Below are 15429 nucleotides of genomic sequence, written 5' to 3' on the forward strand. Positions count from 1 at the left end.
CTCACAGCAAAGCTCCGCCGCGGGCACCGCGCGTACCGCCGCCCTCTCGGTGCCAGCGGGCACTGGAGAGGCACAGGCACAGGGACAGGGACAGGGTCAGGGACTGCACCCCCGCCGGTGGGGGCTCCCCGCGTGTGCCGGGGACCGAAGGCAGAGCGGGGCGGCGGTACTGCTCGGTGTGTGGCACTGGTGAGCCCGCTTTCGCGTGGAACAGCCTCCGGTAGCTGAGAAGAGACATTGAAATATTGGAGAGGAGTCGGGGAGAGACGGAAGGATGGCGGGCGGCGCGGGGAGCCCCAGAGTGAGCCGCGGGGGTGCCCGGCCTCCCGAAGGGAAGCTTAAGGACATCTTGATCAGCCCGAAAAGTTCTCCCAGGGTAGAAATTCAGGGGCTCGGCTGAGCTTTCATGCAGTGAATGCAGACATGGCAGGATCCAGCGGCTGAGTCCGCACCAGCAGGAGCTGGAGCTGGAATGCGGTGCCATTTTCACCGCGTCAGAAAAAAAACATCCAGGTGGGAGGGCAGAACCCGGTTTGCCTGGCATGGCCGGCAGAGAATTCCTGGATCCAGCCCCAGGCTGCTGCGGCAAAAGTCGAACAGAGAAGGCGGTGATCCAGACCCTGTGGGACAGGGGCGGGCAGTGGGGGGCTGTGGTGGCTCCCCAGTCTTAAGTCCCGATATTTTATGCACCTCATGGTCCGCCGTGCCCTGCTGGGTTTGTGCCTTTATCAGCGGCTTTTACAAGCTCAATAATCCCTTCTCTCCAGGGCGCTGCCCGCACATCACCACACACGGGCACCTCGGGGGGGAGAGGCGGGTGCGGCGCGGGGCTCCCCCTCACCGGCTGCTCCCACGAGCGGCCCCGGTGCTGCGATTCCGAGCGTCTGACGGCAGCCGCGGGGAAGAGGAGCCGAGGGGGGATCCCCACCCCGCCTGGGATCCCGCAGCGCTGTTTGCTGCTGGACTGCGCAGAGGGGTCAGCGGGGACAGGGAGGAGGAGATGGGGACGCAGAGACTATGAGAGACCCGGAGGATAGGTGGGGAGGAGGGAGATCCTCCCGGGAGAAGCTGGAACGGAGCAGGGCAGAGCCCAGGGATCCGCCCCGAGTGGGTACAGCACCGGGAGCTCCGCAAGTCCCGGCGTCGAGGGCAGACGCAAAGAGAAGCCGGGGTGCTGGAGGGGGCCCCCAGGGTGGCTGCTGGCGACGTCCGCCGGCATTCAGGATGAGGGTCCCTCCGAGCCCCAAAGACCGGGCGAGCGGGCGATCCCGGGGACACAAGTGGGCTGCGTCCCGCCGCGGGAGGAAACGTCCCGCGGTCCCGGCAGGGGCGGGAGGAAAACGAAACGGGGCCGAGGAAGCGGGGGAGAGCGGCAGCCCGACGCATCTGGGGCAGGGTGCGGCCCGACCAGGCAGGGGATGCCCGGACCGGTTCGGCCCAGCCCGGGCGGGGCTTCCATCCGCATTGCCGCAGTGACGGGCGGCGGAGCGCGGCCGGGCCGGCGGGCTCGGCGCGGCGCTGCATTGCAGCACTGCAGGAGCCCCCTCCTTCCCCGCTCCTTCTCCGCCCTCCGCCGCCGCTCGGCTCCGGAGGCCCAGCCCGGGGCACGCACCGGCCCCGCCGCGCTCCGCTCCCCGTCGCACGGGGCATCCGTCGCCGCCGCGCCGGGGTCCCCCGCGTAGTGCCACATCCGACCGCCTGCCTCGAGCCGGGAGTGCAGCCGTGGGAGAGGGACGTGCACCCAGCGGCGGGGTTCTGTGCTTGGTGTCAGCCCGGCGCCCGTCAGCCCCGCGCGGGTGGAGGGACCGGGGCCGCCCCCGTCGGGGCGTTCGCTGTCCCGCCCGCCCGTCCCCGCGCCGCCAGTGCTGTCCTGCGGTTCGTCCCGGCCACCTCCCTCCGTTCCCCTGCCACCCTGCCCGGCGGTCTGGCCATGCCCTAAACCCCGACGGGGTGCCCGGCCTCGCGTGGGCCAACCACTGTCCCCACGGGTTTCCCGCGAGGGAGCCTGCGCTGGTCCCGCGGGGAGCCGGGACCGCCACCGCCACCGGCAGGCTGAAGGGTGCTGTGCCGGGCGGCTCGGCCCCGGCACGGACCCTCCCCGATGGGACTGTCCCCATGGCCGTCAGGACACTTGCGCTGCCCGTGGGGTGGGCGGAAGGCGGTGACCGGCCCCGCGTCCCCGGTCAGTCGGGAAGGGAAGTCGGGGACCGCGCTGCGGCATCCTCCTCCTGGGGCCAGCGGCCCGGACGCGGTGCCAGCCCCGCGTGACAGGGTCCCGCATGGACGCGGGCAGCCACGACCCTCGGGTGCTACGGGCGCGAAGGGGAGCGAGGCGATCCCGGTGGGAAGGTGCCGGCGGTGGCCGCGCGTCCCGGGACCAGCCCCGCTGCCGGGTGCGGCGCGCCGGGGGTGGGAGGGAACGGCGACACGGGTCGCGGGGGGCGTCCGCCCCGGCACAACGGGGGCCCGTTCCCAAGGCTCCCGCTCTGTGTCTGCTTTGGGAAAATGCCAGCACGGTAACAAAATGGCGGGGAAAGGGTGGGATTGTCACGGCGAGCCCTGCGGCGTAGCCCGGCCACCCCCGGCCCCGCCCGCCCGGGCTCGGGGCGCCCGTCCCGGCGGAGGGCAGCGGGGCGGGGGTCCCCTGGGCTGTGCCGCCGCCCGGTCCCGCCGCCCGGCTGAGCTCTGGTGGAGAAGCAGCTGCAGAAAATGGCTGCTCGGCGGAGCCCGCTGAATCCTGCCATGGTGGGGGGGACGGCGAGGGAGCGGCGCAGCCCTCCCCGTCGCCCCCCCTCCGGGGAGCCCCGGGGCAGGCGGCGCGGGCCACGGGCGGAGGTTCCGCAGGGCGGCGGGACCGGAGCAGAGCCCGCCGTGCCCGGTGTGTGGCCTCACCTGCGGCGCGCTGGGGGACCGGGGCAGTCTGCCCCGAGCGCGCCCGGCCCGTACCGCCGTGCACGTGCCCGCAGCCCCCGCCCGGTGCCCGGCGAAGCAGCGGAGACTCCGAGCCCCGGGGGGCGCGGCGGAGGGGCGGCCGGTCATCGCCCGCAGCCCCACACGGCGGAGGAGCACCAGCCCCGAAGCCGCTCTGGCAGCGCCCGGTTTTGCTTTCGGTTTAAAATAAAATAAAAATAAAATAGAGAAAAATAATCGGGGCGCGGGCACGCGGTACGGTGCGGCCACGACTTGGCCACGCATCGGCTCCGCGGCGAAGCCGCAACGAAAACTCGACCCGGTGTCGCCGCACCGTGTCGCCGCCCCCCGCCCGTCACGGCGGCGGCCCCCCGCAGCCTGCCCGCAGGGCAAGAGCGGACACGCGTGGGTGCGCGGCTGTCGCCTGCGCTGCCGGAGGCTCCCTCCCTGCCGGTGGTTTTCGCGGGTGTCTGTGGGGTGAGGGCACGTCCCGAAAACGGGATTGTGGGAGCCGACATGGGGTGGTCCTTTCCCCACCGCAGAGCGGGAAAAGCGTCCCCCGCGGCCGGTGCGCACCGTGCCGGCCGGACGCGGCAGGCGCTTTGCCGCGCCGCGGGTGCGCATCACGGGAGGCGCCCGCGTGCGCGGGAGCCGCGGCCGCGCCGCGCTCGGTGCAAAGGGCGCCGCTGCCTTCTGTGAACGCCTCGCCTGGCAGCGCTGCCCCGCCGGCCGCCCCCCATTTTTGTGCCTCAGATCCGGGTCACCCCAGCCCGTGCAGCGCCGGGGCCCGTTCCCCCCTTGCCCACGCACGGTCCCGCTCCGCGGAGCAACGGGACCGCCCCGTCCCGTGGCTGTCTTAGCCCGCGGTCCCTCCGGGTGCTCTGCCGCCAGTGGGACAGGCATGGTCGGCTTCCTCCGTGCCCCGCGTTGCGGAGACACAGGACCGGTGCTCCCGCCGCACTTCGGGAGCGCCGTGGGCTCCCGAGTGCCGTCGGTGTCCACGGAAGACCCGTGGCGAGATGGCGGGTGGGGATCCCCGGGCCGGGAAGGGGCGGCGGGGCGGCGTGGGGGGCGCACGGCAGGCGGGTCCCGCCGGGAGGGTCCCGTGGAGCGGGGGGTCCCCGCTCGGTGCCCGCGGGGGTCCCGGCCGGGGGCGGGGGGGGGCGTGGGGCCGCCCCCCCCCCCCGTGCCGCCGGAGCCCGCCCGCCCCGGGGAAGCCGCCGCCGGGCATCAAGCGAAATGCAAATGAGCAGCCCTTCGCCCCTAATTGCTTTTGTTAAAAGCGGAGTCGCGGGGCTGCGCGCGAGCGGGCGGCGACGGGCAGGGACGGCGCCGGGATAGAGCTGGACTGGGTGAAAGACGGGGGTGGCGGCAGCCCCGGGCGGCTCGATTCGCACTTCGTCTCATTTTGTCACATCCCAGCCCCGTTCCCCCCCGCGGCGGGGCCGTGGCCCCTGGAGCCGCTGGGCCGCGTTCCGTCCCGCCCCGGCGGGGCCCTCGCGCGGCCGCTGCCCACTCGTGACACGCCCCTGGCCGCTGCGGGGACGGATCCGTTCCGTCCTTCTGCCGTCCTTGCGCGATCGGCAGCCGGGCACGGAGCCGCGCCGACGAGACGGGGTGCAGGAACACCCCGGAACATTCCCGTTTCCTCGCCTTATCCGAGCCGATTCCTCCCTCTCCCCATCCGCAAAGAGCTCGTGTTTATGTTCCTACAAATAACGAGCAAATTCAGAACCCCCGGGAACAAAAGATCTTTTGTGCGGAGCGCTCGGAGCCTGGAGCGGGCGATAAACGACGCCCCCCGGCTCGCCGCCCCCGGGAGCGGCACTTTCCCCGCCCGGGCGGTTCGGGGCGACCCGTGGAACCTCCGCGCCGGGGGTGACCAGGGGCTCCGGTATGTGACAGCACGCCGGGAGAACCGAGAGCGGCGCTTTGCCGTCGGGGCGCTCCGTGGGCACTCCCGCAGGGAACCGCTCGGGGATTCCGCCGTTCGGTGCGGCCGGAGCGGGGGCTCAGGGCACGCCGCCCCCGGGAACCGATGGTGCAGGACACGCGTGGGTCTCTCCCACGAACTAAGCCGATGCGGAAGGCTCCCCAGCGTCCGTGGGTTCTGTGCTCCTGGAAAGAACGGCGGCTTCCCTCCGCCGTGGGCACCGCAAAGGGAAAGCCCCCGAGCTTTGCCCCGGGGCTTGGCTCAGCTCCCGGGGGCTCCTGCGGGCTGAACCGGCGGTGCGGGGGGCGGCCCGGGGCGGAGGCGGCGGCAGTGCCCCCCTGGGGTGGCAGCAACGCCGCCGGTTGCGCAGAGGCCGCAGCCGCCATTTCCAGGAGGACGGTGCCACCTATGGAAAGCACCTGGAATTCACCGGGCCGGCGGGGACGCGCCGGGAAGTGCAGCGCTTCCGTGCGGCACCGTCGGGACGAGGCCGGGCTGCGCCCGCCGCTTCTCAGGAGGGACCGTGGAGCATCAGAGGGACTTGGCCGCCACGGTCCTCGGCACCGACTGCCCCGGGCAGGATGTGCGGCTCAGTCCCGGGGCGGCGGCGAGAGCCGAGCGGGACGGGCGCTGTGCTGCATCTCATCGGGGCGGTCGTTTCGCTGACTGGCCAAAGCCTCCGTAACCGGGCAATAACGATCGAAGGGGCGGAGAGAAGTTCCTCTGTCCGGGTGCTCGGTAGAGTCCCCGAAGCCGGGATCCTCTCCTCGCTCTGTGTCCGTCCACGCCGAGATCTCTCCGCGGCTCCGCCAGCCCACTTCGGACCCCGGAGAAAGGGCAGCAACCGTACCCGGTGCCCTGCCAGGCGTCGGCCGGCCCTGAGCCGTGTCCGGGGGGATACGCTGCCTCCCGTCGCCACGTCGCCTCCGGAGTCGCCAGGGAAGCCCTGCTCCGTCATGAATTCGATGTCAAACACCTCGACACGAAAACTTAATCGCACGGGAATTTCTGGGGTCTTATGGAGCGTCGCCGCTGCATGGGCACACCCGAGATCTCCCCTCCTCGGACCGGATACCCCCGCGCTAGCCGGCAGCAGCCCCGGCGGCACTGGGGGGTACCGGTGCCGCAGGTCGGAGCCGGTCGCTGTCTCCGCAGTTGTCCCCGAGCTGCTCGGAAACGAAAAGGCAGCGTCTCGGGAGCCGGGCTGAGCCCCCAGTCCCGGACAGGACCGTGAGCCGGCGGTGCCGAGGGGTCCCGGGTCCTCGCCCCCCTGTCGGCACAGCCCGGTACCGGTCCGTGGGGCAGTGAAGTGCCGATGCTGCTCCCGGCTCCATTCAGCTGCCGGGGGAGAGAACAGTTTTCCTGCACGGTTCGGGCACGGAACCGAACCGGGTGAAACCCGCAGCCGATCCGGGCGGCTGGGCTGACCGGGAATCCGGGGCTGGCCTCCCCGAATGTGCAGGGGAGTGCCCACGCAAGCAGAGAACTCGCGTGGAAAGTGGCTCCGGGGCGTGCTCTGCCCTGCGCGGCGGTACCCGGGCTGCAGGATGCCTCTCCCGGGACCCCAGGGCCAGCCCGGTTGGGGGATCGCTTCGGGGGTGGGCAAGCTTTGGGGTTCTGCCGGGAGCCACTTGCTCTTCCCCGGCTCCCCTCTGCGGTCCCAGAGTGGGGGCCGTGTTTGGGTCGCCCAGGAGATGGGGACACGCTAGAACGTGACCGTGGCACAAAGGGGTCTCTGAGGGACACCGGCATCCTCGGCCACCCGGGGAACCGGGCGGGGTCGGGCTGGGAGCTGTGGTGGATCCTGTCGTCCTCGACGCGGGTGGCCGCGGGACGGAGCAGCTTCTGAAGCACGGCCACCGGAGCACACGGGAGTCGCGGGGAGCTGCCCCGCTGCGGTGCGGGATCCATGGTGCCGCGGTTGGGTCGGAGCCAGATCGGCCCCGCAGCCCCGTTCTCCCGGCTCAGCCGCACTCGGACACGCGCACTCGCCCCGCCGCCTCCACGCGCGACCCCGAGAGGGGCTCCAGCCCCCCGGTTTCGTTGCGAAACTCGCTGCCGTGGTGTCCTCTGCACAGAGAGAACCGAGGGGGAGCCGGGCACTCTGCTCCTCAGCGGCCCTCTGAGCGCCGAGGAATTCATAGCACGAGTGTGGCTGGAGGAGTGTAGACCCCGCAGCCGAGAGGATGATTTGGGGTCAAATGGGCGGAAACGGGGTTTGCCGCGGCAGCAAACGCTCTCGCCGGTCCGGAGCTGTCCCCTTGTCGGCTCCGAGTCCCGGGATCCCAGAACCGGGCCCCGGGCTGGTGTGGGTGACGGGAGCCGCAGGGGTGAGCGGCCCCACCCGGCCGAGAGCCCGCGGGGCGCCCACGCAGCTCCTGCCGTTGACCCGGGGAGCGTGGAAGGCTGCCCGTGCCCGGCTCAGCTCCTGCTCCCGGTGGCCCGGTTGTGCGGGAGGGGCCCCCGCAGTGCCGCCGGCCCCGGACACCCTTCGGCAGCGGCAGGAACTGCCCAGGTCCCGTCCCGCCCGCCGCTGCCTCGTCCCGCGCGGCTGGAGCAGCTCTGTCCCCTTCTCCTTCCGGGCCAAGACCCCCACGAGTGGCCGCAGCCCCGGCCCCGGCTCACCCACGCGCGGGGGCTGCGGGCGGTTCCCCCGCGGCGGCGATCGCTCCGCGCTGCTTTCCCCGCTCCGTTCTCGTTTGCATCTCTCCTTCTCCCTGCCCCCCCTGCACCTCAGCCGGGGCGCAGCTCCGGCCCCGCGCGTGTTCCGCGTGGGTTCCGGCGGGAGGATGGAGATGTTTCTCTGCTGATGCCGTCGTGGGAAGCAGCCGGAACCGCGGCTTCTCCCATCTGCGCCCCTACGCGTGGCCGCGGGGCTCTTCCGCGGCGCCGCGGAGCGCCGCGCAGGCGACGGGGCAAAGGCAGCGGCTCGGGCGGGAGCTACGCGGCCCCGCAGGGCTCGCGTGTGGCGTCGGTACCGGGCGGAACGGCCTCGGACACGCGGTTCCAACGTGCACCGAGGACACCGACAGCCAAGATGCCAGGCAGACAGCGACTTTCTCGGGGCTGCGGGAGCCCCACGGCCACGGGAATGGGCGCCGCTCCGCCAGCACCGGTCCTGCCGGGGGACACGATCAGCCCCCGACCCACAGCCTCCCGCCCCCGCCGGGCCCGGCGCCCGGTGCCGCCGGCTCTGTCCTCTACGAAGCACCTTCCCAGGAACGGGGACCAGTAAGCAGCGTCCACGCCAAATCACGACTCGCCCCGCGACCAGACTTAATTAACAACGATTAATTTGACATTAACGAAAAACTTCCCGGGACGCAGCTCGCCGGTGGTCGGGAGACCGCGGAGGTTGCGCTTCCCCCCGGCCCGGCCACGCCACGCAGAACTCGCGTGTCGCGACGGCTCCCGTGGCCGCGGGGTTTCAGGCTTGGTGTGAGAGTACGGGAGCGCGGAGTGGGAATCTTCCGCCTCCTCCCGGGAGCGCGCTTTCACTTCGGCCGGGGGCGGCGGGGGGAGGGATCTGCCCACGGAGAGCCGACACACGACCCCTGCGTCCCGCGTGGAACCGTGCGGGTCCGGTTGGCGGCGCTCCCCGCGGGGTCCCGAAGCCCCACTCGTGTCCGCCGTTGGCGGTCCCTGCCCGCCCGGGTGGCGCGGCGGCGGGCAGGATCCCCGGGAAACAACGCCGGTGCCCTCCGCTCCTGGCACCCCCGGGCGGCTTCCCCAGCCGGGGACAGGGACGGGTCCCGCAGCCCCAGCCCAGGCCGGCGCGGCTGCGGTCTCATTCACCGGAGGGCAGCGCAGCCGGATCCCCGCGGCCGCTCCCGCCGTGGGTTTCCCGCGCGTGAGCATGGCGGCCGCCGAGGCTCGCTGCTCGTCGGCTTCGAGCTCCTTAGCGGAGGGGACACCGAGGTGGGGACAGGAGGGAAAAACCCACGAGAGGCTTCGTCTGGTCTCGTCCGTCGTGAACAGCGCGGCAGGAGCCCACGCACGTCCCCCTCTCGGGGCAGCTCCCAGCGGCGGCGCTGCCCACGGACACGGAAACTGCTTCACTCCGAGGGACCGGGCTGAAAGGCTGCCCGGTCGGTCCCAGCCCACTTGCGAGAACCGGTCGCGTGGGTCCTCCTGTCTCCCAGCTCCTGCACCGGTTTCCCGCGACTCGCGCGTGTCTCGTTCTTCCGTGGCCGGCTCGGGGAGAAGGTGCTGTCTCCCGATGCCGTGCCGCGGGGCGAGAGGCAGAGCCGGAGCGGGAAGGGGGTGCGGGTACCAGCTGGCAGCCTCCCCGATACCGGCTGGCAGTCTCCCCGGTACCGGCTGGCAGCCTCGCGGCGCAGCCCCGTTCCTATGCCGGTTTGCTGACAGATAATGCGGGAGATGGACCAAGTCCCGCGTGGGGCCGCCCGCTGGCCCCGGGTCAGATCTCCTCCCCCCGGGACCGCAGCCAGGGCTGCCGGCACAGCGAAACCGGCGGCCCCGGTGCCCTATTCTGCCTGCCGGTCGTGCCCGCGTTGCCGGGAAGGATTCTCGTTCCCGCAGCGGCGGCGGCGCCGAGCGGCACGCGCGACCGCGTCTGTCCGCGGACGGCTCCGCTGCTACCGGGGGCCGCTTGGCGCGGGAGCGCTCCCGGCCCTGACACCGCTCTCTTTGTCCGACCACCGGTAGGCGTGCCAGCCCGCGGAACCCCGGGCGCCGCGGAGCCAGCCTGCCCGTCCGCGGAGCCGCGGGACCCCGCTCCGCCCCTCCCGGTTCCGCGGCCCCCCTTTGTGCCCCGGGGCCGCTCCCGCCCTCCCGGGGCCGTCCCTCCGAGGCGCGGGCGGAATATTCCACCCGGCTCCGGCGCGGCGCGCGCGCGGGGGGGGGGCGGGCGCGGTGACGTCAGCGGGCGGAGTATTATGGTCTGGGCTGCGCCGGGGCCGCCCCTGCGCTGCGAGCGGCCGCGTAAACATGGAGCTCTCGGCCGTCGGGGAGCGCGTCTTCGCGGCCGAGGCCCTGCTCAAGCGCCGCATCCGCAAAGTAGGTACCCGGCCCCCCGCCTGCCCCCCGCGCCCCGCGCCGCTGAGGGCGGCCCTGCCTCCCGCCGCCGCGGGGCGGGCTCCGCTCCGCCGCTCCCGCGCCCCGCGCCCGTGGGGGGGGCGGTGTTGAACCCGCGCGCGGGGGGGTGCGTGCGGGAAATCCGCGTTATTTTTCATTGTTGCATCCCCCCCGCCCCGATGCCGCCCCCGCGCCGTGCTCCGCTGCCCGCCCGGGGCGTTGCGGGGGGACCTTTGTTGCGGGGCGGTTTGTCGCGGGTCTGTCGCGGGTCTGTCGCGGGTTGCGCTCCACGCGTATTTATTTCCCTCGCTTCCCATCCGCAGGGCCGCATGGAATATCTGGTCAAATGGAAGGGCTGGTCGCAGAAGTAAGTGGCCCGTGGGGCCGCGGGGGGCTGCGGCGGGGGCCGGGGCGATGCTGGCTGCACCCCCGGCTCTCCCTTTGTGCCAGAGCCAGAACCTTTATGCCCCTGGTTTTTATTTTATTTGTCTTGCTCCCTCCTGGCTCCTTATTGTGTTCCCTCTCTCCGTCCCGCCTTCCCCCCAGGTACAGCACTTGGGAACCCGAGGAGAACATCCTGGATGCCCGGCTGCTCGCAGCCTTCGAGGAGAGGTACAAGGCCTTTACTAGCTGTAGCAGTTGCGCTTGTAAATATGTTGCTGTCTTGTAGCTATGCTGAATTGAAGCTTTGGTTCTTTTAACACCTCTAGGGAGCGAGAAATGGAGCTTTACGGGCCCAAAAAGCGAGGCCCCAAGCCCAAAACCTTCCTGCTAAAGGTAAGGAGGCCGGAGCCCGCAGGCCAGAGCAGGGGTCTCTCTCCGGCCCCCTCGGAGGATGCTCCCCTCAAAGGTGGCCTCTTGCAAGTTGCAATTACACAGCCGGATGGCAGGATAATAAAGTCACCGGGTGATTTATCTTCTTTGCAGGCCCAGGCAAAAGCCAAAGCCAAAACCTATGAATTCCGCAGTGACTCTTCCAGGGGGATCCGGGTGCCGTATCCTGGCAGGTCCCCCCAGGAGCTGGGCTCCACGTCCCGGGCTAGGGAAGGACTGAGAAACATAGCCCTGGCCCCCCAGGGCAGCTCCAGCAGCAGCACCCCCAAGGCAGACGCCATCCGGGACCGGGTGATCCGCGTGGAGGAGAAACCCGGGGAGACCCCCAAAAAGAGAGGCCCGAAGCCCAGGAAGGAGCTTTACAAGGACCTTGCGGAGACTCTGGATGCCTCCAAGAGGAAACTGGGGGAGCCGGGGGACAAAGTGGGGGACTACCTGAAGGCCAGGAAGATGGAGGAGGCGGCGGGGGCAGCCAAGTTCGGCTCGGGACACAGCGTGATCCAGCTGGCGCGGCGGCAGGAGCCCGAGCTGCCCGGCGCCCTGCCCGGCCCCACCCGCGCCGAGGCGGGGGCCGAGGCCTTCCCCCCGCGCCTGGCCAAGCACCGTGCGGACTTTCTGGACCCCAAGGGGCAGGGGGGGCTGGACCCCGGCGGGCCCAAGCTGCTGCACGGCGCCGTGAGCCCGGGGGCCGTGGGCAGCCTGTACCGCGACGGCGTGGGGGGCCCGGCGGGGCGGCCCTCGCTCATCGCCAGGATCCCCGTCTCCAGGATCCTGGGGGACCCCGAGGAGGAGTCCTGGAGCCCCTCTCTCAACAACCTGGAGAAGGTGGTGGTAACTGATGTGACCTCTAACTTTTTGACCGTCACCATCAAGGAGAGCAGCACGGACCAAGGATTCTTTAAGGAGAAGCGATGAGTTTGGTGGAGGTGGTGCTGGGGTTTTCTTCAGTCAGATCCAGACAAAAGCTTGGTAGAGCTTGGTGGGCCTTTTTCCTTTTTTTTTTTTACGCTCTTTTTTTTTTTTTTCCTTTTAAATTTTTTTTCTTTTGTTTTTGGTCCTGGAGAGAATTTAGAAACTGTCCTAAATTCATTAACTCATTCTTTTGTTTTGTTGTTGGTTTTTTTTTTTCATGTCTTACATTTCGTTGGAAAGATTATCTCTAGAGTTATATTTTCTATTAGATGTAAATATGTTATTTAAGAAAAAATGCTTATATATATATATCTATATATATATATTTCAACTCTGAGTTGTTTTATTTAAATGGAGACAACAGTGACTGCTCAGTTGCTCCTAGAAAGGACAATAAAACTGAGAACTAACGAGTTCACGCATCTGCCGCAGGAGCCGGTGTACATAACAGTGTTCATAGCTAAGTATGTGCTGGGTTTTTTTAACTATTATTTTTCATATGATGCTATGGATGGTGGAGGGGGACGTGTTGCTCCCTCGCAGGGCGAAGTGCCCGGATTTCTTGATTGTGATTTAAGGTGTTGCTTGTACAATCAAGTGTGCTGTGTCCAGGACTGTTGCCCTTGACAGTTGACGTGAGCACTTGAATTCACAGTGTTGTTGGGGATGGGGTGTTTCCAGTCTAACAAAAAAAGTCATGTTGCTACAAAGTCGGGGCGGGGAAAAGCAGAAATCCATAAAAAGGCTAAAAGTGTTGGAGTATTAACTTGAATTCCCTTTTCTTGCGGAGGAGAGGAGTTTGTGTGTGTAAGGTTCCTGAGGGGTGATACTGAAATGCACTTTAATAGAGTTGTCGTAGCAGTTGTGGGAGATGGGACTGAGCTGAGTATATCTGTTTTCATTTTGTCTGGTCGCTTGATTCTGTTCCCCCACCCACTAAAAACAAAAAATCCCAACAAAACCCCCCTCTGTTTACATTCCTGAAATGCCAGAGAGGTTGGGGATGGAACATCTCACTGCCCATATTTAGTTACTTTATTCTGCTACAGAAAGTGGATTATTATTATTTTTATTCCCAATCACAGTTTACTTCAGACTGTTGGAAGACTCCTGATAAAGTGTTTTCTAATATCCACATCCCTGACAAATCCCAGGGTCACCTTTATGCATTCAGAGACAATAAATATTTCCCTTTCCTTACGGTGGTTAAACAATAGCCAAGAGGTGAAATATTCCTGTGCGGGGCAGCCCCGCCACCTCAGGTGGATTTTGTGCTGAATTTGCCCCTGGGATTCCTCCAGGGCTGGGCTGCAGAGCTGAGATTCCTCCCCGGCTGGGGCAGGGAGGGTCTCGGGGCTCTGGACGAGCTGCAGCAGGTTGGGGGGCTGGGGGTGCCCCCGCTCTGCTGCTCCCCCAGCCCGGGCGTGGAGGGAGCCTGGGCCGGGCTGGGGCAGGGTGAGGTGGGGCAGGGGGCCCTGTGCTCACACCTTGCTCTGTCTGGGCAGCAGTCGATGGGAAGCACAAGCCCGGCCGTGCCTGAGGGCTGGATTGAGCCAGGGCTCTTTGTCCCTGAGCTCCTGAAGGCCCCTGGCCCAGGGAGCTCGCATGGGCTGGGCAAGGGGCATGTCTGCTCCAGGGCCCTTCAGCAGCTTCACCTTGCCTGTTCCCTTCCCCATCCGTTTGGGACCCATGAGGTGTCTGGCAGGATGCTGGATTGGCTGTGCAAAGGGAGCCATCGTGTCCCACAGTTCCCAGTTTGTTTTTCCTTTCTTCTTATTTTATTTTCTTTTTTTTTCTTTTTTTTAAGACATATTTTGTAAAATTGAGATTTTTAACTTGGTTTGTACGAAGAGCCGATGCGTTGGTTCCGGTGCTGACACGGTGTTGTTGGAGGATGAGGAGGAGGTTGAGCTGTTTGTGCTCCTGCTGCCGCCGAGGCCGAGGATCCTTCCCTTTGCAAAGAGCCCGGAGCCGCTCCTGCCCCGCTCCAGCGCCGTGTCCGTGTGTCCGACACGCCTGGAGCAAACCGTACCTGTGCGTGTATCTGTGTGTCTGTACATAGACGTGTACTCTGCGTGTGTGTGTGTGTGCAGGCGGTGCGTGTGAATTATTTAAATCTAAGACTTGTACAAAAACGATTTGGCTAAATCTCAGTCTCAGAAGTGAAGCTTAACTACGTGTCTTCTGCCAGCCGTGAATGTCCATATGAGACCTGCTTTTTATGTCAGTTTAAATATATACTTTGTAAATAGAAACGTGTCTGGCTTCCCTTTGTGGCCCTGGGTGCCTGGGAGTACCGTGGGGTGCGCTGGGGGTGGGAGGCCCGGCAGCCCGATCGCCCCCGGGGGACAGCCGGGGCCGGGGCCCGACGGGGCCCCTTCCGCGGCCGCGCAGCGCCCTCCGCAGGCCAGCCCGGCCCGGCGAGCCCCGGTCCCGGCCCGCTCCTGTCCCGGTCCTTGTCCCGGTCCGGTCCTTGTCCCGGTCCCGTCCCGCTCTCTGGCCCGCTCCCCGTCCCGCTGTCTGTCCCAGTTCTTCTCCCGGTCCCGGCCCGCTCCTGTCCCGGTCCTTGTCCCGGTCCCGTCCCGCTCCCCGGCCCGCTCCTGTCCCGCTCCCCGTCCCGCTGTCTGTCCCAGTTCTTCTCCCGGTCCCGGCCCGCTCCTGTCCCGGTCCTTGTCCCGGTCCGGTCCTTGTCCCGGTCCCGTCCCGCTCTCTGGCCCGCTCCCCGTCCCGCTGTCTGTCCCAGTCCTTCTCCCGGTCCCGGCCCGGTCTCTGTCCCGTTCCCCGGCCCGGTCCCGGTCCGTGTCCCGCTCCCTGTCCCAGTCCCCGGCCCGCTCTCTGTCCCGGTCCCGCGGGTGCGGGCGGAGGCACCCGAGCTGCGCTCACGGTGCAGGGGCAGCTCCGGCCGCAGCGAAGCCCGGGGCCGGAGGGGCTGTGTCGGGCACGGAGCCCCGCAGGGAAAGCGCTGCGGTTTCCCCGCTCCGGTTCCCCGGCTCCGGTCCCAGCCTCGCACATCCCCAGCCCGGGGCCCCGCCGCATCCCGGGCCGGGAGCAGGGTGCCTCGGAGAGGGGCCGGCCGCAGGCGGTGCCGGGGGTACGGAGTGGGACGGGAGCTCTCCGGAGCAGTGACCACACGAGGCTGAAAAGTTTAAAAAAATATTTATTGATATGCTAGAAAAGAAGTGTGGAAAAGTCATACAAAACCCCCCACCCGACGTAAGCATTTCCTAGCGTTTTCCTGCAAATAAATTAAAAGCAGCCTAGAGCTGGGGGGCTACACTAGCGTTAGTGTCCAGGAGCACTGGAAAACTGCACAAGGAACGTGGGCGAGGGGCTGGGAGGGATGGGGGTGCTGCGTGGGGAGCTGGTCCGGCTCCCACAGCACTGATGCTTTCCCAGGGCAATAACATCCCCGACTTTTGTTCTCAGAAAATAAAAGCAAACAAACAGCTGCAGTTTAAAGCAATTACAAGTGTCATACAGGACCGATTTGGCTCTCTCTTTAATTAAAACATACAAATCAGAGCACTGACTGGCACAAGTTACAAGAACAATTGTTTGTTTTCACCTATCTCAAATTTCTGTCAGTAAAACCTTTCTCCTGGCTCTGGAGCTCATCACACACAGCTCAGAAACTCAACACAAACCAAACCCCTAAACTATCTCCATCCCTCCGTGTACTCCTGGGATTTTTTTTTTTTTTGGTACAAAATATATATATAAAAATAGACTCAGTTTCTCGGGATGATGGCTGAATCGGCCACCTCTTCCAGTCCAATGGAAAACAACAAGGATGCTTAACCAGA

At 67.0% G+C, this 15429-nt stretch overlaps 1 protein-coding gene across 5 annotated transcripts; it reads left to right on the top strand.

Annotated features, from left to right (window-relative positions):
* The first annotated feature begins 9705 nt into the window (after positions 1-9705).
* On the top strand, positions 9706-13877 carry CBX8 (chromobox 8). 5 transcript variants are annotated; one of them, XR_005628245.1, is made up of 6 exons: positions 9706-9862; positions 10204-10247; positions 10427-10492; positions 10567-10657; positions 10808-11693; positions 13434-13877. XR_005628245.1 is itself a non-coding variant. In XM_039716137.1 (5 exons), exons 1-5 carry the CDS (start codon positions 9794-9796, stop codon positions 11627-11629), a joined length of 1092 nt encoding a protein of 363 aa, XP_039572071.1. In that variant the 5' UTR covers positions 9707-9793; the 3' UTR covers positions 11630-13877. The 5 variants fall into 5 exon arrangements, 4 of the variants coding, with proteins under 4 accessions (XP_039572073.1, XP_039572071.1, XP_039572072.1 ...); XM_039716137.1 differs by having other exon boundaries at positions 9707-9862; positions 10808-13877; XM_039716138.1 differs by having other exon boundaries at positions 9707-9862; positions 10591-10657; positions 10808-13877.
* The last annotated feature ends 1552 nt before the right edge of the window (positions 13878-15429 follow it).

This window comes from Passer montanus, unplaced genomic scaffold (genome assembly GCF_014805655.1).
Source record: "Passer montanus isolate IOZ18808 unplaced genomic scaffold, ASM1480565v1 scaffold35, whole genome shotgun sequence".
Lineage (NCBI taxonomy): Eukaryota > Metazoa > Chordata > Aves > Passeriformes > Passeridae > Passer > Passer montanus.